At 44.9% G+C, this 24,403-nt stretch overlaps 1 protein-coding gene across 1 annotated transcript in view; it reads right to left on the bottom strand.

Moving 5' to 3' along the window:
• The window catches only part of PRELID3A (PRELI domain containing 3A), a 63,890-nt gene that overhangs the window by 10,795 nt on the left and 28,692 nt on the right, over positions 1-24,403 (bottom strand). The window contains exons 2-5 of the mRNA XM_077136023.1: positions 5,205-5,373; positions 4,388-4,477; positions 582-652; positions 394-496 (exon numbers count right to left, since the gene is read on the bottom strand). Coding sequence (XP_076992138.1) covers positions 394-496; positions 582-652; positions 4,388-4,477; positions 5,205-5,373 — 433 coding nt within the window. The remainder of the gene's footprint in view (positions 1-393; positions 497-581; positions 653-4,387; positions 4,478-5,204; positions 5,374-24,403) is intronic.

The raw sequence follows: 24,403 nt of genomic DNA, 5'->3' as shown, positions 1-24,403 counted from the left end.
AATGAGGGAGACCCTGCCTGAGAAAGTTGACCCAGGATTATCTGTTTGATGTTTGGGGCTCATCAGCCTGGTATTCTGTTCACTAAGCCTTGGCCATTTCAGCTCTCTGAGGTGGTAGCTGCCTGCTGGGGGTTCTGTTCCTTATTTAGATTTACCCCATCCTTTTCCTGGTAAGGAAGGTAGCCTTGGCCCCCTCGGCCCCGCAGAGGCATTCCACTCAGACCCGGCCAGCCTTTCCCTTCCGCTGGATGCGGCTGAACAAGATGCCCTGGTGGTGACAAGTCAGATGAAGAGCGAGTCCCAGCGCTCTGGGATTTCTTACTAGGATCTCACCCCGTCCCTCTGGCCCTCCACACCGAGAGCACGAACCTGGGACTGAGACGCATACCTTACCTTCTTTGCATTGGATGATATGGTGCTAGCCATCAAGCTCTCCAGATAGCTGCCCAGGCTGATCCCCTTTACGGTGATAATGGCTTCCTGGGTGAGCACAGTCCTGCAGATGAGCAAGAAATAAAGGCTGACGCCCTGAAAGGCTGGGAGGCTCCGTGTCCTGCCCAGCCCAGGGTGTGATGACTTACATTTCAGGGTTCTCTGGATGAGGAGTGTACACCAACCTCTCATTAACTGATACCAAATTTGTGAGTGTAATCTTTAAAAAGAGAAGGAAACAATGGCTTTAGCTCCTATTTCTCTTGCCTTCCCATACACTCCGATCCCCAAATCACTACTTGCTGGAAGCAGGACAGAGGCAGCATTTAGGCACAGGAGGTCTCACCACATTAAGTCCTTGGACATGCCGTGTCTTAGATGCTCCTTCTCACTTGTCATCTGCTGTCTTTCTACATCCCCACTTGCAACCTGAGCGGGGCCTTCACTTCAAAGTGCTTTTAAACTCCAATTCCATCAAGAGTTGTAGAAAAGGAAAAAATACTCCCCAAGTAAATGAGCAGGAAGCTCTTCACCCACCCATGCCAGACCCTGGTCTTGAAGCTCAGTCTCCTGAGATTTCACGTGAGTAAACACAAAAACCAAAAACAAGACTGTATCTTGTCTACGCAGGTATTGCATCCAGTAAATAAATGGACCTCACACTGACATAATACTTTCTCTTAAAACCTATTGAAAAACCAGAGTTCTAGAACAGCACTGTCCAACAAAATTTTCCGTGATAGCAGAAATGCTCTATATCTAGGCTGTCCAGCATGGATATGAAACACATGTGGCTAAGGAACACTTGAAATGTGGTCAGTGAAACTGAGAAACTGAGGAACTAGAATTAATTTAATTTTATTAATTTAAATTTAAATAGCCACATGTGGCTCCACTAGAATTTTATCATAGTTTATGCCAAATTATCCTCTTCTCAGACAGCCAGTTGCAATAAAATACTTTTTTTTAAGTTGTCAAGAGCAATGTAACGATCCAGCAGTGACAGATTTAAACACTGTTTTTTGCCCATGTAATAATCTGACACTGAATTCCCTTCTTGGCCTCTTACCATCCCAGAAATCTCTTTCCTCCTACTGAGCACTGAGGTAGCAAACGGTCTTGTTGCTTACAATGAGTACACTGTATAGAAATATTTAATAATATCTATTAATTAAACTGATTTGCTATTATAATTTTATGTGCAATATATTTATGCCAGACACTGTACTTTCTAAACCTTATTTCCCTTCATTAATCCTCATAACAATACTATGAGCTTTATTCTTTCTCTTTTGAGATAAGAAACAGACCCAGAAAAGGTAGACAGCTCACCAGAATCATAGAGCTTTTACGTTAAAAAGTTTCAGAATTTAAACACTGTTCTACTTTGCTAGCTGCCGGAATGCAACACACCAGAGATGGATTGGCTTTTAATAAAAGGGGATATATTTCATTAGTTTTTCAGAGGAAAGGCAGCTAACTTTAAACTGAGGTTCTTTCTTATGCCAGAAGGCACAGGGCGATCTCTGCTGGCCTTCTCTCCAGGCCTGGACTGAGCTGCGAGTGCTGAGATGAGGGATGCTGAACTATATTGAGTCTCTCATTTAAGCAGCAGCCAATTAAATCAAACATCATTCATTGCAGCAGGCATTCCTCCTAGCTGACTGCAGATGGAATCAGCAACAGATGAGGTTCACGTACCATCAGCTCATGTCCACGGCAACAGAACTAGGCACCTTCACCTGGCCAAGTTGACAACTGAATCTAACTACACAAACACAAATCTGCCCTAACTCCAGAACCCCATTCCTTTCCATGACACTTCACTGAAGTATGAACTACCCCTCTTTCTTGACAAACTAAGCTTTCTTGAAAGATGAAATGGAATTTTCCAAGGAAAGCAGGATGTGTTCTAGCAGAGAGAAGAGAATACGTAAACTGTCAGGAACTGAAAAAGGACACTGGTTCATCAAGGGACTTTATGCACCGTGACTGGTGCCTATGCTCGACTGGGGGTCGAGCTGGAAGGCTGGGCAGGCAGTACAGGACTTACTAGATTGAGTTTGGGCTTCAGCCTGGAAGCCATTCAGAATCTAATCCTTAAGACGAACAGATTTCCCCTGTGAGGGACCAACAGAGGCCCTTGCTGCAGTCTGAGCCAGTGGTCTTCAAGTGAATTCACAGATTTCTTAGAAATTCAAAGATGCTTCAGAGACCATGGGAAGGGGAGAGGACAATTTCAAGGACCCCACACCCCTGCCCTGTTTTCCCTGTATAGTTTTAAACACTGAGCGCCCAAATAAAATGCCTAAAGAGGGCTGTGGAAACCCTTATGATTTGCTCTCCATAGCCTCCCATCTTGAAGCTCGCCTCCATCCCTTTCTGGAGCACCATGCACTCTTTCCTCTCCTGTACTCTGATTACTCCTCCAGGGCTCCTCACAGCCAGCAGACCCTGACTTGTGCCTGCCCACTACAGGCTGAGGTTCGCCATCTCCATCCTCACCACCACTCCAGTGCTCTGGGCTTCTGACTTTGCGGCCCAGGCCTGCATCTTCCACCCCAGACATATAGCCTCAGCTCCCAGCCAAAGCCAAGAATGTATGGAGACCTCACACAGCCTGTCCAAACAAACCTGCCTCTCTTCCCTGACCTGTGCTGCATCCTGCAACCCTCAGTAAGCGACCCTGCTTTCACCGATGCCCAAAACAGAAATCTCCCACAGCCAGACCGATCAGCTGCATCGCACCCAGGCCCAGCCCTCTCCTCCCGGTGGCCAGGTCCTCAGATTCTCGCCTGGGCTGTGGTACACCTGCCTGACTAGTCTCCCTGGCTCTCACCTTGGCACCTTCTGTCCTTCTTCCCAGAGCTGCCTGGGGTGACCTTTCCACACACCATCTGATTGCCTCATGTCCCTGCAACAAACTCCCCAGTGGTTCCCTAGCCCCAGCAAAAAAACTCTGAACTCTTCTGTGTGGCTCCTGCGCCTCTCTAGAGCATATCTCCCAGCCGCCTTCGGCCTTCGTGTCTTGAAACACCAGTTTGTCTCTTGAACAGCCCACATTCTCTCAGGGTACCTGCGCACAGAACACCAGCCCCCTGGTGGGCTGTCTGGAATGTTCCTTCCAGCCTCCAAGGCCCCGCCTCACTGTTACCTCCTCTATGTTTGTGGACTCACAGCGCAGCCTCCCCATCCCCTGCATGCACTATGCACACTTTAGGCCTGTCCACTGAGTGTGCGCCATTTAGGGCGGAAACAGCTCTTACTCCTAGTAGTCCCTGCCCCTTACAGAGCAGGCACCGGATCATTCTGGAATGAATAAATGAACAATGATGTAAACAGACAGAGGGGATAAAGATGGGCAGGTTAAGGAGATATGATGAGAGAAAAAAGTCCGTGTGAGGGTGCCGTGTAATGATTTTACCCATATCAGACCATTCCTATGTGGGCAGAAAATAAGTCATATTTTATAAGACTTTAATAATTCATACATATGACTTCAATAATTCATAAGACCATACATTTCCCCAGCTTGTTTTTCTGAATTTGCATTAGGCTAATATAAATTTTTTGAAGTGAGAGAGGAAGGGAGAAAGTAGCTTTGAAAATTACCACTGCTGTTGGAACTGAGGATAGCAGCATCCCTTTGGAGGGAATAGTGGAGGGGAGAATGGGGGGCATCCTGGAGACCGGTCACGCTCTGCTTCTTGACCTGCCTGCTGGATGCATGGGGATGTTCAATTCATGACAAGCCATCATTATGCACACAGTTTTCTAAATATTAATTATACTTGAATAAAAAGATAAGTAAAATACTGCTAAATAAATTCAGCATTTCTATTAAAAATAAAAGATTATTTAGACCAAAGAAGGGCTGGAAGTAAATTTAAATGAAGGCATTATGCACCATCACCAAGAAATATAAGCACCTTTCTCTTCTTAGGTCATTGCTTACATTGGTGGAACACAGCTCCATTCTCTTCTCCACCGGATCCACAATAGAATGTTCTTTGATGTATGTCAAAGTCCTACTGGTTCCCAAAATCTAAAAAACAAAAGAAAATTAATATTGGAATGTATTAAAAAATACATAATTTCATACCATCAAACCCAAAATACCATTTCATTTGCTAAGTCATTCATTTATTCATTAATAAACAATGCAACTGGGGATACAGCAAAATACACAGCAGAGAAAGACCCTGTCTTCAGGGCACTTTCATTCTAGTGGGTGAGACAGACATTAACCCAATAAATGAATTCAAATATAGTGAGCGGGAGGGAGCAGTAAACCACACCAGGAAGGGCTCAGGGGGCAAGGGGAGGGGGAGCTGGATGCGGCAGACACTGCCAGAGTGAGCAGAGCCTGGGGGGACAGGGATGGGAGCCAGCTGAGCAGCACCTGGGGGAGAAGCCTGTCCTGGGGAAGAAGCCCATCCGGCTAAGGGACATTACATCCAGCTTCCTGGGGCAGAAATCTGCCATGCACGGGACACGGTGGAGCAGAGGACATAGGGACAGACAGGCAAGGATGCAACTGCTGTGGCTTTGCCAGCACCTGGGCAGATAAAGCCTTTGATTTGCATTATGGAACCATTGTGCAGAAATGCAGGGAGTGTTGACTGCAGCCTGGCCCACGGTGGAGTGGGGAATGGCGAGACTGGGCGGGGTTGGGAGCCAAGGGGATGGGCAATCGGGGGAAGTGCACAAGCGCATCATCTGGGGGGGCCCGGGAACAGCCCCAGGCAGGGGGGACCAGGCACCCCACTCACCGCCTTGACGAAGGCGGGCAGCCCCCACTCGGTGCTGAGGAGGCGGTGGCTGTGCAGCCGGCCCTGGCCGTCCACCATCCGCTCCAGCACATCCACCCCCACCACGCAGGGGTTCATGGGGTTCGGATACTTCCTCATGGCCGCCTTGATGACCGTGTCCCAGGGGTGGCTGGGGGCAAGAGACAACAATGCATCAACACAAACGCCTGGAGAGCCCACGACGCGGGTCCCAGGGCGATGCAAGAGCCCAGGCTGAGGCTTGCTTGGGTGCAGAAGTTTCTCTTTTGGGGCTTCCTTGAAGGTAACTGGAACATGTATCTCGGAGAAGGCCAAGCCTCCGCATGGAATCCTTAAGGCCTGACCCTGGGCAGTGAGAAGGCACTGCCTGCCCCCACCCTCCACCTCCACCCTCCACCCTCCACCTCCACCCTCCACCCTCCACCCTCCACCCTCCACCCTCCACCCTCCACCCTCCACCCTCCACCTCCACCCTTCACAGGGCCCAGCAGGGCCTCTCTGCCGGCTCTGAAGGGAGCTGCAGTCAGGGCCCCCCACCCAGCAGTCCACATGCAAGTCTGCACCCCTAGCCCAGGTCCCTCCCTGCAGAGGCCCCATCAGGGCGTTCACTCCTCTGCCTCGGTCCTTTCCCAGCCCCACTCCAGTCTTTCCTCCCAGCCTCCTGGTCCCTGAACCTGTCACCCGGGCCCCTCGGCCCCGCCACCCCAACAGCAAAGGGAATCCCCATCTGTGCTGCATCCGTCCCACCTCGCCTGGCGCTGCTCCGTGGGGAGAAGGGGACATGGGAGCTCGCGCATCATCTGTGCCACAGCAGGATGGGCACAAAGGCTTGGCTGTTCCCCTTAGTTTGGCTCCTTGTCCGAATTGGCCACTGATTCCCAGCAGTTCAACAAAGGAGCGTGGGGAGCAGGGTGGTCAGTCGAGCATGAGGCCCTGGGCCAGTGGGTGCCAGGGCGAGAGGGTGGCTTGTTTACAGAGAACTGCAGTCCTGAGGGGGCCCCACCCCGCTGCTTTAGCCACCAGCCCCCAGGCCAAGCACCCCCATGCAGCAGATAAGCCAGCTAGCCAAGGGGTTCGGCTGGGGGGCAGCAGGGCCCTCCCTCGCTGGGACCACACGGCCACAGTCCCCAGGCTGCGCTCTGAACTCTGAGCAGGTCCCAGCGCAGACAAATGCCCCCGGCACTGCCAGTTGTCACACTCGGTAGAGAAACGCGTAAAGCCCTTGGGGACAACTCCCCCAGCACCCAGTGGCCTTGGGGACTAGAGGTGGCCCACAGGCCTCCGGGTCAAGCCTGAGTCATCCTGGGCTCAGTAAGCAGAGGGTCGCTAGGGGCAATCACCCCAGCAGTGAACGTCAAGACCACAAAGCACAAGTGTCCCTCCCTCCCCAGGTGGCCCCCAGCCCTCCCACACCCAGGATTGACCATCAGGAAGAGGGTGGCAGGGGGTGATAACCAGTGCCCAAACCTGACCCCTGTAGAACTCACGGGAAGGCATCAGATCACCGGCCCATGGGTGCCTCGCTGGTGCCCTCAGTGGAGCTGCAAAGCCCACTGACCCCCACCTGGATCACGTGGCTTCCAGAGATAACAGGACCAGGGCTTAGGCTGGGGTCCCTGTGCCTGGTGGGAAGTTCAGAGAGAGCTGCCACTTCCTGGGTCTCTAGATACGAGTGCACAGCGACTACAAGCCCTGCCACCGGGCAATAGGGTGAGGGGGGCAGAGACGGCCCTCCAGTTGGGAGCCTGAGGCCATCACCACGGGGCCCTTACCCAGGCCTGGCTTTGGGGCCCCTCAGGCCCTTGCAGAGCTCCATGAAAAGATTCCTCCTGTGCAGCCCACTTGCCTTTGCCCTAGAGCCCTGATGGGAACTGCTGGGGAGACGTGTGGAATCTGTGAACCAACCTGACTACCTGCACCTACTGCTGGGATCTCCCTAAAACAGTATTGGAGGAAGGAAAAGAAACAACTGCCCTTTTGCTGATCTCAAGGAAGGCAAAGTTCTCTGGGAGTTTCTCTCCATGCAACACCCCATCTGGCCTCAGTGCTGGTCTGGGCTGCAGACGCACCTGACTCTGCGACCATCACCACGCAAGCTGAGGACCCACAGTGTGCAGTAGCGGACACCACAAATGCGCTGCCCAGCACCCCTCTCCATCCAAGGCTCAGGATCAGTTGGCCTCTGTGTTAGTTTGCAAGCTGCTGGAGTGCAATATGCCAGAACGAAAACGGTTTTTAAAAAGGGGAATTTAATAAATTACAAGTTTACAGTTCTAAGCTTATAAAAATGTCCAAACTAAGGCATCCAGGGAAAGATTCCTTAATTCAAGAAAGGCCAATGCATCTGGAGCACTTCTGCCAGCTGGGAAGGCATGTGGCTGGCGTCTGCTGGTCCTTTGATCCTGGGTTCTGTTGCTTTCAGCCTCTGTTCCTGTGGGGGTTCCTCACTTTGCTTCTCAGAACTGTCTATCATCTCCTGGCTTCCCTTCGCTCTCTCCAGGTTCTGGCTTGCTGAACATCTCATGGCGACGTCTGCTGGCTCCAAGCTTCCCCAAACAGCCATGTCTTTGTTCTCCAGTTATCTGCATCTGTGTCAGCTCTGCTCTGAAGTTTCTGTCTCTCTATCGTTTCTTCTTTTAAAGGTCTCTAGTGAACTTATCATGACCCACCTAGAATGGGTGGAGTCACATCTCCATCTAATCAAAAGGTCACACCCACAATTGGACACACCACATCTCTGTGGAGATAATCTAATCAAGGTTTCCACCCTACAGTGTTGGATCAGGATTAAAATATGGCTTTTCTGGGGTACATAATACTTTCAAACTGGCACAGCCTCTATGCTGGATGGGCAGGCTTAGGTTTATGTCCATCCAAGGGACTCTACACCACCGAGGGCAGGTACCAGTGTTCCCTGACCCCAGCCTGATGTCTGGCACAGAACAAGCACTGGGTCATTCCAGAATGAATGAATGAATGATGACTAAATGAACAGTACACCTTTAACAGCCTTCTACAGGTACCTGAACCCCCCAGCTGTCTGGCATCAACTAGAGGGCAAGACCTGTACAGAGCCCCCCTCCAGAGGGGAGAACTAGCGTTCCGCTACACTAAGGGCATCCTCCTATGGGCCCAGACCAGAGCACTGCCCACAGGGACCTTCGTGTGGCAACACAGCTAGGCCATTAACACAACCAAGGCACAAAGACCTAGAAACCAAGTGTAATTCCTGGGCATAATCTGGCCCAGGTATGGTGTCTCATTTCAAAGGAGTTGACAGCCAAGCTTTGAGTCTTCTCTGTCCAGCAAATAAAAGGAGGCCCCATGATTGGTGGAACTATACGGTTGCTGGCACTCTGACCCACCTACACCTTACAAGGAAAGCCACTGCCTTTGATGGCCCCCTAGTCACCCCACCTGGGTTTGCCATTTGTGTCACAGCTCTCGGCACCCTCCTGGGTCCCTGGTTAAGGCCTACAGGAGAAAAACACCATTCCAGGTCAGGAGTACCCACTGGGCATTTGGACCCCATAAGGTCTCAGAGTCTGCTAAAAACCACACACCCACTGAGAGGTAGTCACTGGTCTGTTCTTGAGCCTTGGTGGAAACCAAGCACATGACCATGGCCATGAAATAATCTTATGACCAAAAATTCCAACCGTGTTGCAGGCCAAGGAGAAGTCTCAAATCCCTGGGTGGGAGCAGCTCAGGCATCTTCCCTAGTGTGCTGGTTTGAAGCTGTTATGTACCCCAGAGAGGGCCAGGTTCTTTAAGTCCATTCTTGTAGGTGCAGACCTATTGTGGGAGGGTTTTAGGTTATTTCAATTGAGATGTGACCCATCCCATTCAAGGTGGGTCTTAATCCTTTTACTGGAGTCCTTTATGAATGGATAAAGGGCAGAGAAAGCCCAGAAAGCTTAGAGAAAAAAGCCCAAAGAAGCTAAGAGAGGACCCATGGGGGAGGGTATTGGAACCAGAAGCTGAAAGCAATAACACCTGGGAGCAAATAACCAGCCGATGCCTGCCATGTGCCTTCCCATGTGACAAAGGAGTCCCAGATGCTGCAGCCTTTCTTCAAAGTCCAAGCGTGATCCTGTTGATGCCTTAATTTGGACATTTTCAAGGCCTAAGATCTGTAAATTGTAAGTTAATAAATCTCCATTAAAAGCCAGCCCATTTCTGGTACTCTGCATTCTGGCAGCTTTAGCAAACCAAAATAGATTTTGGTATCATGAAGTAGGGTGCTGCTGCAATTTCAAATATCAAAAATGCTGGAAGTTAAGAGAAGGTTTTGATACCCTATTTGGCAAGTGTGTGTTTATTGGTTTTCTGTCTCTTGGGAACAATGAAATTATCTAAAATTGAGAATGCTGATGGACTGTGGACTTTGGACCCTCTACATGATGCCCAATGAATGCAGGTGGCTGAAGGATGCACTGACAGAGAAGTAGATTGGTGAATTATGGTGTATACTTATGAATTAAGGTTGTGCTCCTGCAAAAAGGAACATTGTCTTCAGGCACGCAATGATGTGAATGAACATGTGGGACATTTGGTGAGACAAAATAAGCCAGAAACAAAAAAAAACAACAAACATTTTCACCTTTAGAAAATGCTTATAAGAAAACGGGGGCCTGGACTGTAAGCTTTTAGAGCAGACACATTAAGTCTGGAGTGATGATTATTACTTCTGGATTTGGAGAGGCTGTTTTATATATATAACCTGATATTGAGAGATAAGAACCATGCGAAACAGATTGGGGTCAAAGGAATTCAGAACATAGGGGTAAGGAAGACAGTGTCTCTATTTTAGAACCACATATACTCTTTGTGACCACTGGAAGAAAGGTTTATTTGATCCAGAACTGAAATTTTCTGTAGTGCGTAATCTAATTCAACCTATCTATATAGCTCATTTGAACAACTGAAACACAGAGAGCACAGAATGAGAAAGAGGTCCATTAATCTTGTATAGATTAGTGTAAAGCCTGGAAGCATCCTAGAGTATATTAAAAAGATAATCAAAAAGTATTGGCAAAGTCCCCTGAGGGAGGGTAGAAAGACTATGGAACCATTAACCTTGCCATCAGAGAATCCTCTGATACTGTGTCAAACTTTAGGGACACCCAAATCAATAGCCATGCCCTTGATCATGAGGCTTACTCTTGTGAAGGTTATTTAGGTAGCAGAGAAGCTTAGCCTAACTATAGGCATACCTAAGAGTTACTTCTGGAGGACCTCCGTTGTTACTCAGATGTGGTCTCAGTTACTCTAAGCCCAACTCTGCCAGTGAAATCATTGCCCTCCCCCCTACATGGGACATGACATCCAAGGGTGAAAGTCTCCCTGGAGACGTAGGAGATGACTCCCAGAGATGAATCCAGACTTGGCACCATAAGATTGATGATTCCATCCTGATAAAATGGGGGAAAAGATGCGTAACTAATAAAGTATCAACAGCAGAGAGAGTTCAAATAGAGTCCAGAGGCTACTCTGGAGGTTGCTCTTATGCAAGCTTCAGTTAGATCTTGCTACCGATCACAACTTGCCAACCCCCAACTAGGACCATTCCAGCCAATCCTAAAGAACACCTAGGGTAATATATAAGATTCCACAAGGGTTCTGGGCACTAGAATAACTTTCCAGAAACCTACAACCTCCAGATGGGTCCCTGGTCCAGATAAGTCCTGAAACCTAGCCCAGCCTCTCCAGAACATCAGATAGTTCTATATCCCTACTCCATATTAGTGACAGACCCTTCCAATATAAAAAATTTAGAATTGCCATAGCCCAAACAATCCCGATGAGAAGTACGGAAAGATCAAAAGTGATGGTGGAATTATACATAGAAGATAGGACTTAACAAATGAATTATGAATGCTGAATCATTAAATTGATATCTCTTTTAGTCTCCAGTATTTTAGACCAGCAAGAAGTAAAAACCTAAAATTGTGAAATTGTAACCCATGTGAAAGTCTGAAATATGTTCTACGACTAACTGTGGTGCTATGCTTAGAAATTTATAGCTTGTTTGTATATATGCATTGTGCTGGATTGAAAGGATGTGTATTAGGGTTCACTAGAGAAACAGAATCAACAGGGAACACTCACAAATATAAAATTTATAAAAGTGTTTCACATAACGACGGGAATGCAGAGTCCAAAATCCATAGGGCAGGCTGTGAAGCTGATGATTCCGATGGAGGGTCTGGACGAACTCCACAGGAGAGGCTCACCAGCCAAAGCAGGAAGAGAGCCTGTCTCTTCTGAATGTTCCTTAAAAGGCTTCCAGTGATTAGATTAAACATCACTTGCAGAAAACACTCCCCTTTGGCTGATTACAAATGGAATCAGCTGTGGGTGCAGCTGACATGATCGTGATTTAAATCCATGAAATGTTCTCATTGCAACAGACAGGCCAGTACTTGCCCAAACAGACAAAGAGGTATCACCACCTGGCCAAGCTGACACATGAACCTGACCATGAGAGTCTACCCCTTGTCAGCTTGGCAGCTATATACACACCACCTTAAACCATACCTAATTTCTAAATAAAAAACAATAAAACACACATTTTTTCTTTCACCAAACAATACTTAACTGTCCTGAATATAACTGGAAACACATTAAATCTCTCCAGAATAGGGTGCAAATCCTTGGGTAATTTTCATTCCTAAACTTGATATCTTACAACTTAAATAGTATAACATGAACAAAACAGCATTAGAGTCCTCATTTCTATAACTGATCACGTGGTCGAAGTTCATTTTATCACTACCGTTTTCCACCACCCATTCCATGTTCCCTTTACCCTCAGCAAGCAATTCAGCTGGTCGTGGTTCTTTGCCTGGTGGGGTGACCCAAACCTTCATTCCTGAAGTCTCAGAGCCATTAGTGGTCCTGCCTGGACTCGGTTGTTGCAGTTTTCCACTGATTTTAATCACAGAGTATGGTAGTACTAATAGACGCCCCAGGGGATCTCCTATATTCCAAGAAAACTCTTCTTTACCTCCATTGTGTAGTTGCAGTCCTACTTCCCCGATAGGGTCAATCACCCCAGACAATAATGCAATCCCCTTCTTGGCTTGCTGATCCAGAGGCATGAGTAGCCCAAAGTGACCAGGTGGCAGTCTGAAATTCCAGTTCAATGGAGTCATTGTTGTTTCTCCTGGTGGAAGCACTACCCCTTTTGGAACTGAAACCTGTAGACCAGCAGAACTCAGGGTCTCAGGGACAGGAAGCAAAAATTATCCTAGTGGATCACTAGGGGTAATAGTGAGTGGTACCACTCCCATTTCCACCCCTTGGTTCCTGGATCCTGGCTATGGGAGAAACAGCACCATACAGCGGACGCTGATTCAGAGCATACACAGCTTCCTGGAAAACATTACCCCAGTCTTTCAAGATATTACCACCTAGTTAGCACCATAATTGAGTTTTCAAAGGCCATTCCACCGTTCTATCAATCCAGCTTCTTCTGGATGATGGGGAACATGGTAAGATCAGAGAATTCCATGAGCATGTGCCCATACCCACACTGCATTTGCTGCAAAGTGTGTTCCTTGATCCGAAGCAATGCTATGTGGAATACCATGACAACGGATAAGGCATTCTGTAAGCCCACGGATAGTAGTTTTGGCAGAAGCATTGCGTGCAGGGAAAGCAAACCCATATCCAGAGTATGTGTCTATTCCAGTTAGAACAAATCACTGCCCCTTCCATGAAGGGAGTGGTCCAATGTAATCAACCTGCCACCATGTAGCTGGCTGGTCACCTCGGGAATGGTGCCGTATCAGGGGCTGAGTATAGGTCTCTGCTGCTGGCAGATTGGGCACTCAGCAGTGGCTGTAGCCAGGTCAGCCTTGGTGAGTGGAAGTCCATGTTGCTGAGCCCATGCATAACCTCCATCCCTACCACCATGACCACTTTGTTCATGAGCCCATTGGGCAATGACAGGAGTTGCTGGTGAAAGAGGCTGACTGGTATCCACAGAACAGGTCATCTTATCCACTTAATTATTAAAACCATCCTCTGCTGAAGTCACCCTCTGGTACGCATTCACATGGGACACAAATATCTTCATGTTTTTAGCCCACTCAGAAAGGTCTATCCACATACCTCTTCCCCAGACCTCTTTGTCACCAATTTTCCAATTATGGTCTTTCCAAGTCCCTGACCATCCAGCCAAACCATTAGCAACAGCCCATGAGTCAGTATACAAACACACCTCTGGCCAGTTTTTCTTCCAAGCAAAATGAACAACCAGATGCACTGCTCGAAGTTCTGCCTACTGGGAGGATTTCCCCTCAACACTGTCCTTCAAGGACACCCCAGAAAGGGGTTGTAATACTGCAGCTGTCCACTTTTGGGTGGTACCTGCATATCATGCTGAACCATCTGTAAACCAGGCCTGGGTTTTCTCTTCCTCAGTCAATTCACTGTAAGGAACTCCCCAAGAGGCCATAGCTCTGGTCTGGGAAAGAGAAGGTAATGTGGCAGGAGTGGAGACCGTGGGCATTTGGGCCACTTCTTCATGTAACTTCCTTGTGTCTTCAGGACCTGCTCTGGCCCTATCTCGTATATACCATTTCCATTTTACAATAGAGTGCTGCAGCCCATGCCCAACTTTACAGCTTGGTGGGTCAGACAACACCCAGATCATAATAGGCAACTCAGGTCCCATGGTTAAGCGTTCAGTCTCTACTAAGGGCCAGGAGCAAGCCAAAAGCTGTTTCTCAAAAGGAGAACAGTTATCTGCCGCAGATGGTAAGGCTTTGGTCCTAAATCCTCAGGGTCTGCTTTGTGATTCTCCGATAGGGGCTTGCCAAAGACAGCACCTCTACTTGCCACTGACACTTCCAGCATCATTGGATCTGCTGGATCATACGGCCCAAGTGGCAGAGCGGCTTGTACAGCAGACTGGACCTGTCACAGAGCCTCCTCTTGTTCAGGTTCCCACTCAAAATTAGCAGCTTTTCTGGTCACTCGGTAAATAGGCCAGAGTAGCACACCCAAATGAAGAATATGTTGTCGCCAAAATCCAAAGAGACCAACTAGGTGTTGTGCCTCTATTTTGGTCATAGGAGGGGCCAGATGCAGCAACTTATCCTTCACCTTAGAAGGGATATCTCGACATGCCCCACACCACTGGACACCTAGAAATTTCACTGAGGTGGAAGGCCCCTGTATTTTTGTTGGATTTATCTCCCATCCTCTGACACACAAATGTCTTACCAGTAAATCTAGAGTAGTTGCTACTTCTTGCTCACTAGGTCCAATAAACATGATATCATCAATATAATGGACCAGTGTGATGTCTTGTGGGAGGGAGAAACGATCAAGTTTCCTGTGAACAAGATTATGACATAGGGCTGGAGAGTTGATATACCTGAGGTAGGACAATGAAAGTATATTGCTGACCTTGCCAGCTGAAAGCAAACTGTTTCTGGTGGTCCTTACTAATAGCTATTGAGAAAAAAGCATTTGCCAGATCAATAGCTGCATACCAGGTATCAGGGGATGTACTGATTTGCTCAAGCAATGATACCACATCTGGAACAGCAGCTGCAATTGGAGTTACCACTTGTTGAGCCTACGATAATCCACTGTCATCCTCCAATACCCATCTGTTTTCTGCACAGGCCAAATAGGAGAGTTGAATGGGGATGTGGTGGGAGTCACCACCCCTGCATCCTTCAGGTCCTTAAGAGTGGCAGTAATCTCTGCAATCTCTCCAGGAATCCAGTATTGCTTCTGACTTACTATTTTGTTTGGTACGGGCAGTTCTAGTGGCTTCCGCTTGGCCTTTCCCACCATAATAGCCCTCACTGCACGAGTTAGAGAACCAACGTGGGGATTCTGCCAGTTGCTCCATATGTCTACACCAATTATACATTCTGGAACTGGGGAAATAACTACAGAATAGGTCCGGGGGCCCACTGGACCCACATGAGATGGACCTGAGCTAAAACTCCATTGATCACCTGGCTTCCATAAGCTCCCACTCTGACTGGTGAACCAGAGTGATGTTTTGGGTCCCCTGGAATTAACGTCACTTCTGAACCAGTGTCTAATAATCCCTGAAATATATGATCATTTCCTTTTCTCCAATGCATAGTTACCCTGGTAAAAGGCCATCAGTCTCCTTGGGGAAGGCTTGGAGGAAGATTAACAGTATAAATTTGTGGCAATGTAACAGGGTTCTCTGCCAAAGGGACCTGGCCTCCCCTTCATTTAAGGGGCTCTGGGACTGTAAACTGTCTCAAATCTGGAAATTGATTAAGGGGCCGTGCCTCTCTGTTTTTATAATTCAGGTTAGACTTGTGTTCACTTGACCTAGAACTCTTTTGTTTATACAGCTCGAACAAGAATTTAGTAGACTGCTCTTCTATAGTATTTCTAGGTACCCCATGATTTATTAGCCAATGCCACAAATCTCTGCGAGTCAAATAATTGTGACACCTGCTTTGAGTTTGCTGTCTATTATAATAGCCACGTCTACCCTGTCTTTGGCAATTAAGTGCTGCCATCTGACTTCTGCCAACTCGGGATCCCATCATCCTCATTGTGTTTAAGGATTCCAGCTCAGTGACGGCAGTTCCTACAGTAATATCTGACCTACAGAGAAGGTCAACCACAGAGCTCTTCATGGATGATGGCGCTAGTCTCACAAATTTTTTTCTCACTGTTCTGGTAAAAAAGGTGCATCCTCCGGACATTCCTGGGGTGTAACAGCAGACTTTGCATGATAAATCCACTCTAACATTCCAGTCTCTCCAAGCCTCTGGATCCCCTCATCTACATTATACCAGGGCAGTTCTGGCATTTCAACCTCAAGTAATGTTGGCCACCTTTTGATCCATGTTTCAGCCAACCATCCAAACAAACTGTTAATACCTTTTCTAGCCCCTCAAGCTATAACATTGAATGCAGAATCTCTGCTTAGTGGGCCCATATCAATAAACTCAGCCTGATACAGCCTTATATTCCTCCCATCATTATTCCACACTCTTAAGATCCATTGCCACACATATTCCCCTGATTTCTGTCTATATAAATTGGAAAACTCACACAGTTCTTTTGGAGTATAACGTACCTCCTCACGTGTGATACTTTGTACCTCACCTTTAGGGGCCTGTTGGGACTTTAGTCTAGTTATAGGTCTGGAAGGAATGAGGGTTTGGTAGGGGTGGGTCATGAAAAGAATTAGAAATATCTTCCAAGCCATTTGCTTCAGGGCCTTCATTTGCAGTTTCATCTGGTGAAACAGGATTACTCACTCTAGGGCTAATCCCTTCAGGAGGAGGTTCGGTGGCCAACTCCTCAAGGCAGGCTGGAGGTGGGGTGGTTATGTCCTCAGGGCAAACTATTACAGAGTTATCTAGAGAAGACTCAGCATGACCTAGGGTTTCAACCTCTCTACCGACATCATCAATCCATATGTCACCATCCCATCTTTCAGGGTCCCACTCCTTTCCAATCAATGCCTTCACTTTAATGGCAGACAGCATGCAACACTCAGATTTCAGTTTACATTGTAAAGTTGCTACTCTAACAATAAGATTCTGAGTCTGATTTTCAGAGATGTCAAGTCTACAGCTACAGGAAATAAGATTTTCCTTCAGGATACTCATAGAAACTTCTATATCTGTTAGACAGCGCTTAAGCTTCTCGTTTGAAATCTTAAGCCCACCCTTTTCATTCCTTAATGTAGCCAGTGTATATAACAACAACCAACCAACATCGCTATACCTCTTATTTCCACAAAACTCTGTAAAGGTGTCAAAAACATTATCCCCCAGAGTCTGGCTTCGTACAAGCAAAGCATTAGAAGAATCAAATGGTGACATTTTGACTATCTCATTTGCCAACTCACTCCATGGATTGGGAGTGTCATTCTGATTTTGGTACTCAAAGTCCTCAGTGCCTTTGAGTTCAGTCAGAGTAGAAAACCATTCATAAAAACCCATTTTAAGATTCTGTTTCTTAAGAACCACTCTTGGTACCAAGATGTATTAGGGTTCTCTAGAGAAACAGAATCAACAGGGAAAAGAAAGAAAAAGCAATGATTTTCAAAGTACCCTTCAACAAGTAGACATAGAACAGATTTACAAGTTTGCTGTGGGTTACCATTCCATTATTTCAGATTTTTACTTCTAGCTGCTCCAAAACACTGGAGGCTAGAAGAAACATTTTTTCTGTAAAAAATAAAACACACACACACACACATATATATAAAAAACATAAATACATAAAAGCAATAAATTTCAAAGCACATCATAAGCCACAAACAGGATAAATTCAAAAAGAACCAAGCCAAGACACAGAGTAATCAAACCATGCTAAGGACACAGAGTTCTAAAAACTACAAAAGAAAAGCAACTGGTTATGTACAACAGAATCCCAATAAGACTAAGTGCTGATTTCTCACCAGACTTAGCTAAGGAGCTAAGAAAGCAGACGGATGAAATATTTAAGTGCTGAAAGAAAACAATCACAAACCAAAACTTTTACATATGAGTGAGACTTTCTTTAAAAAATGAGGTAGATATTAAGACATTCCAACATAAATAGAAGCTGAAGGAGTTCAGATGGGTCCCTGGATCAGATAAGTTCTAAAATGCAAAGGGCCCAGCCTCTCCAGAACATCACATAGTTTCATCTCCATATGCCATATTATCAACCGCCCCTTCCACCATGAAAAACTTAGAATGGCATAGTCCAAATGCCCCTAAAGGGTGGGAGAAACATCACAGGTGATGGTGGAGTCATACAGAGAAAGTTGGGTTTAACAATTGAGTAAGAGTGCTAAATCATTATATTGGTATTTCTTTTAGTCTCAGTATCTTAGAGCTGCTAGAAGTAAAAACCTAACATGGTGGAATTGGAACCAATACCAAACTCTGAAATCTGTTATACAACTAATTGTTGTTATGTGGTTTGAAATTTATTGCTTTTATATATGTGTGTAATATATATGTGTGTGTGTGTGTGTGTGTGTGTGTACATGTTTTAATTTTTACAAAAAAAAAAATGTTTCTTCTGGCCCCCAGTATTTTGGAGCAGCTAGAAGTAAAAATCTGAAATAATGGAATGGTAACCCATAGCAAACTCTGAAATCTGTTCTACGTCTTTGTATATATGTTATATTTAACAATTAAAAAATTTTTTTTAAAAAGCTGAGGGAGTTCTTCACCACTAAACCTAACCTACAAACAATGCCAAAGGGAATTCTTCAGACTGAATGGAAGGACGCTAGACAATATACATGTTTAAGCTCTTTCAGCATAAAGAAATAAAGACCTCCAGCTGAGGTAACCACATGGTAATTATATATCAATGGTACTGTATCTTATTGTTTGGGTATGTAACTTCACTTTCTATGTCTTACAAGATATCAATGTAAAGGCATAAAAATAAAGACAAATCTATGGTTTCGGGCATAAATTTATAAAATTATACAAGATTGTTGCATTTAATGAGTACAACAAAAGGTGGAGAATGGATGGGGTATAGCAACAGTGTTCATGTATGCTATTGAAATTAAATTGGTAACTAACCACACGTGATTGTTACAGATTTAGGATGCTAAATTTTAGCCCCAAGGTAACCACCAAAAAAAACAAGAAAAATGTTCTCATAAAGAAATGGAAGGTACTTAAAACAGTACAATATATGAAACATCAAAAAATATGAAAGTAAGCATTAACAGAAGAATTGAGGGTGAAAAAAAAGGTATGATTTACAAAGACCAAATGGCAAAATGGCAAAAGAAAGTCCTGCATTATTGTCAGTTATTTAAAATATAAATAGATTAAACTCTTCAGTCAAAAGGCAGAGATTGGCAGAATGCATTAAAAAGCATGACCCAACTATGTGAAATCTAAATAAAAGAGACTCACCTTAAATTTAAAGACACAAGTGGGTTAAAAATGAAAGTATGGAAAAATACATCCCAGCAAATTGTAAATGAAAGAAAGCTGAGTTAGCTATACTAACACTGGATAGTAAAATAAACTTTACATCAAAAACTGTTATAAGAAACAAAGTAGGACACTATATACTGATAAAACAAGATAAAACAATCATAAATATTATGCACTGTGATGGATTGAAGCTGAGCAGACCCCAGAAGATATGTTCTTCAAGTTAATACATTCCTGTGGATGTACACCTGTTGTGGGCAGGACCTCCTGATTAGGTCAAGGTGAGGGCAGTTGAGCCCTGCCCCAGGTGGGTCTTACTGCTTTTGGAGTCTTCTGTAGGAGAAACTGAGTGAGAAGGAACACAGAAAACAGGAAGCAACTGCATAAGCACAGGGGAAGATACTGAAACCAGAAGCTGGAGGCAACGAAACCTGGGTGAGGAGGGAGAGACCAGCAGATATTGCCATGTACCTTGAGGACCACAGCAGCCAGTCTCTGGGGAGAAAGCTTCCTGTTGAGGCCTTGATTTGGACATTTGTATGGCTTCAGAAATGTAAACTTGTAAATTAATGAATCCCTACTGTAAAAGCCAACCCATTTCTAGTCTATTACATTTCAGCAACTGTAGAAAATTAAAACATGTACCTAACAGCAGAGCCAAAAGATATATGAAACAAACATTGACAGATCTGAAGGGAGAAATAGAGAGCTCCAATTAATAGTAGATTACAACACATCACTTTCAATAACGGACGGAACATCTAGACAGATCAACAAGAAAAGAGGAGACTTCAGTGATACTCTGAACTAACTAGACTTAACAGACATATATAGAATACGTCACACTACAGCAGTAGAATATACATTCTTCTCTCATGCATACAGATTATTCCCCAGGATAAACCATAAAAAGAGTCTCAGTAAATCCAAACATATTGATATCATATAATGTATCTTTTCTGACTCCAATGGAATGAAGCTAGAAATCAATAACAGAGAACGGGGAAATTTATCAATATGTGGAAATTAAACAATATACTCTTAAACAGCAAAAGGGTCAAAAAAGAAATCGCAAGGACAATTAGGAAATATCTTGAGGTGAATGAAAATGAAAATACAGCATACCAAAATTTTTAGACTGTAGCAAAGGTAGGGCCAAGAGGGAGCTTCATAGCTCTAAATAGTTACATTTAAAAAGAAGAAAGATCTCAAATCAGAGACCCAAGCTCACAACTGAAGGATTTAGAAAAAGGAAAGCAAACTAAATCCAAAGCAAGCAGAAGGAAGAAAGCAAAAATGATAAGAGTGGAGATAAATGAATTAAGAGAATTAAAAAACAATAGAACCAGCAAAACCTAAGTTGTTCTCTGAAAAGATCAATAAAATTGACAAACCTTTATTAAACTGACAAAGAAAAAAGAGAGAGGGAACTTCCGGAGAAGATGGCAGCTTAGTAAGGCACGTGGGTCTTAGTTCCTCCTCCAGAACAACTACTAAAGAACGAGAAACAGTACACAACAGCTCCCGGAGCCACGACAGAGACCAGACACACAGCGTACCCCATTCTGGAACGGCTGGACTGGCTAAGAGACTCCGCTGCGGTGAGGTCCCCGAGAGGCGCGCGCTTCCCCGGGCTGAGACGGCTGGCGGCCGGAGCCCCTCCCTCCCTCCTTCCCAGGTCAGATGGGAGCTTTGGAGCGGCGGTTCCCCAAGCCACGGTGGCCGGCGACCCTCCCCCACGCATGGCTTCCCGGGCCGGCTAGTAGCCTCAGAACAGCTGTACCCCAAGCCGCGGTGGCCGGCGACCAGAGCCCCTTCCACACACGCGGCTTCCTGGGCCGGCTGGGAGCATCGGAACAGCGGTTCCCCAAGCTGCGGCGGCTGGCGACCCTTCCCCACAGGCGACTTCCCGGAGGGAAAGGAAAGAGTCTCCAACAGTAGTAGAGACTGAGGCCAACCTAACACCAATAGTGGCATTAAGGAACAACTTCTGACTACTAAAAATAGGCCCTCAGCTCAGGCGAAACTGATCAAGGCGGAAGTCACCGATTGGGCTAACTGAAAAAGAGGAAAGGGGGCGAAACAGAGCCTTCTGCGGCTGTTTCTACGGAGGCTTGGTGCCTCTGGGTTCAGCGCTGGGATTACATAGGTTACAACTGCCCCAAACGCAGAAACAGGCTGCTCTCAGGGCTCTCTACCACCTGAACCTTCCCTGCAGGAGGGGTGAAACGCAAGTCAGGTGGAATCCCTCTCTCAAGGAATTCAGATTCCAGGACTTCACAATTTGAAGCCATTAAAACCAACCTAAAAACTTTCCTCTGTCTCCACCACACACCCAGCAGTGAGAGTCTTCCAAAGTTAAAGGAGCCACAACATCTTTTGCTGGTGGGACCTGCAGACAGACAAGCACCACATACTGGGCAGGATAAGAAAAACAGAGCCCAGAGACTTCACAGGAACGTCTTTCAACCTGCTGGGTCACACATTCAGGGAAATCTGATTAAATGCTCACACGCCAGCAGAAAATAACAAATCACACCAGGAAAAATGAAGATATGGCCCAGTCAAAGGAACAAACCAATAGCTCAAATGAGATACAGGAGCTGAGACAACTAAAGCTGAATATACGAACAGAAATGGAAAACCTCTTTAAAAACCAAATCGATAAATTGAGGGAAGACATGAAGAAGGCATGGGGTGAACAAAAAGAAGAAATGGAAAGTCTGAAAAAACAAATCACAGAACTTATGGGATTGAAAAACACAGTAGAAGAGATGAAAAAAACAATGGAAACCTACAATGACAGATTTAAAGAGACAGAGGCTAGAATTTGTGAACTGGAGGATGGAACATCTGAAATCCAAAAAGAAACAGAAACTATAGGGAAAAGAATGGAAAATTTGAGCAGGGGCTCAGGGAATTGAATGATAATATGAAGTGCACAAATATATGTGTTGTGGGTGTCCCAGAAGGAGAAGAAAAGGGGAAAGGAGGAGAAAAACTAATGGAAGAAATTATCACTGAAAATTTCCCAACTCTTATGAAAGACCTAAATTTACAGATCCAAGAAGTGCAGCCCACCCCAAAGAGATTACACCCAAATAGGCGTTCTCCAAGACACTTACAAGTTAGAATGTCAGAGGTCAAAGAGAAAGAGAGGATCTTGAAAGCAGCAAGAGAAAAACAATCCATCACATACAAGGGAAACCCAATAAGACTATGTGTAGATTTCTCAGCAGAAACCATGGAAGCTACAAGACAGTGGGATGATATATTTAAATTACTAAAAGAGAAAAACTGCCAACCAAGACTTCTATACTCAGCAAAATTGTCCTTCAAAAATGAGGGAGAAATTAAAACATTTTCAGACAAAAAGTCACTGAGAGAATTTGTGACCAAGAGACCAGCTCTGCAAGAAATACTAAAGGGAGCACTAGAGTCAGATACGAAAAGACAGAAGAGAGAGGTATGGAGATGAGTGTAGAAAGAAGGAAAATCAGATATGATATATATAATACAAAAGGCAAAATGGTAGAGGAAAGTATTACCCAAACAGTAATAACACTAAATGTTAATGGACTGAATTCCCCAATCAAAAGACATAGACTGGCAGAATGGATTAAAAAACAGGATCCTTCTATATGCTGTCTACAGGAAACATATCTTAGACCCAAAGATAAACATAGATTGAAAGTGAAAGGTTGGGAAAAGATATTTCATGCAAATAACAACCAGAAAATAGCAGGAGTAGCTATACTAATATCCAACAAATTAGACTTCAAATGTAAAAGAGTTAAAAGAGACAAAGAAGGACACTATCTACTAATAAAAGGAACAATTAAACAAGAAGACATAACAATCATAAATATTTATGCACCGAATCAAAATGCCCCAAAATACGTGAGGAATACATTGCAATCACTGAAAAGGGAAATAGACACATCTACCATAATAGTTGGAGACTTCAATTCGCCACTCTCATCAATGGACAGAACATCTAGACAGAGGATCAATAAAGAAACAGAGAACTTGAATATTACAATAAATGAGCTAGACTTAACATACATTTATAGGACATTACACCCCACAACAGCAGGATACACCTTTTTCTCAAGTGCTCATGGATCATTCTCAAAGATAGACCATATGCTGGGTCACAAAGCAAGTCTCAACAAATTTAAAAAGATTGAAATCATACACAACACTTTCTCGGATCATAAAGGAATGAAGTTGGAAATCAATAACAGGCAGAATGACAGAAAATTCACAAATACGTGGAGGCTCAACAACACACTCTTAAACAACGAGTGGGTCAAGGAAGAAATTACAAGAGAAATTAGTAAAGATCTCGAGGCGAATGAAAATGAAAACACAACATATCAAAACTTATGGGACGCAGCAAAGGCAGTGCTAAGAGGGAAATTTATTGCCCTAAATGCCTATATCAGAAAAGAAGAAAAGGCAAAAATTCAGGAATTAACTGTCCACTTGGAAGAACTGGAGAAAGAACAGCAAACTGACCCAAAGCAAGCAAAAGGAAAGAAATAACAAAGATTAGAGCAGAAATAAATGAAATTGAGAACATGAAAACAATAGAGAAAATCAATAAGACCAGAAGTTGGTTGTATGAGAAAATCAATAAGATTGATGGGCTCTTAGCAAGACTGACAATAAGAAGAAGAGAGAGGACGCAAATAAATAAGATCAGAAATGGAAGAGGAGACATAACTACTGACCTCACAGAAATAAAGGAGGTAATAACAGGATACTATGAACAACTTTATGCTAATAAATACAACAATGTAGATGAAATGGACAAGTTCCTAGAAAGGCATGAACAACCTACTTTGACTCAAGAAGAAATAGATGACCCTAACAAACCAATCACAAGTAAAGAAATTGAATCAGTCATTCAAAAGCTTCCTAAAAAGAAAAGTCCAGGACCAGACGGCTTCACATGTGAATTCTACCAAACATTCCAGAAAGAATTAGTACCAACTCTCCTCAAACTCTTCAAAAAAATCGAAGTGGAAGGAAAGCTACCTAATTCATTCTATGAAGCCAACATCACCCTCATACCAAAACCAGGCAAAGATATTACAAAAAAAGAAAACTACAGACCAATCTCTCTAATGAATATGGACGCAAAAATCCTCAACAAAATTCTAGCAAATCGAATCCAGCAACACATTAAAACAATTATACATCATGACCAAGTAGGATTCATCCCAGGTATGCAAGGGTGGTTCAACATAA

The sequence above is a fragment of the Tamandua tetradactyla genome, chromosome 18 (genome assembly GCF_023851605.1).
Source record: "Tamandua tetradactyla isolate mTamTet1 chromosome 18, mTamTet1.pri, whole genome shotgun sequence".
Lineage (NCBI taxonomy): Eukaryota > Metazoa > Chordata > Mammalia > Pilosa > Myrmecophagidae > Tamandua > Tamandua tetradactyla.
This window is presented reverse-complemented; position numbering and strand designations above follow the sequence as displayed.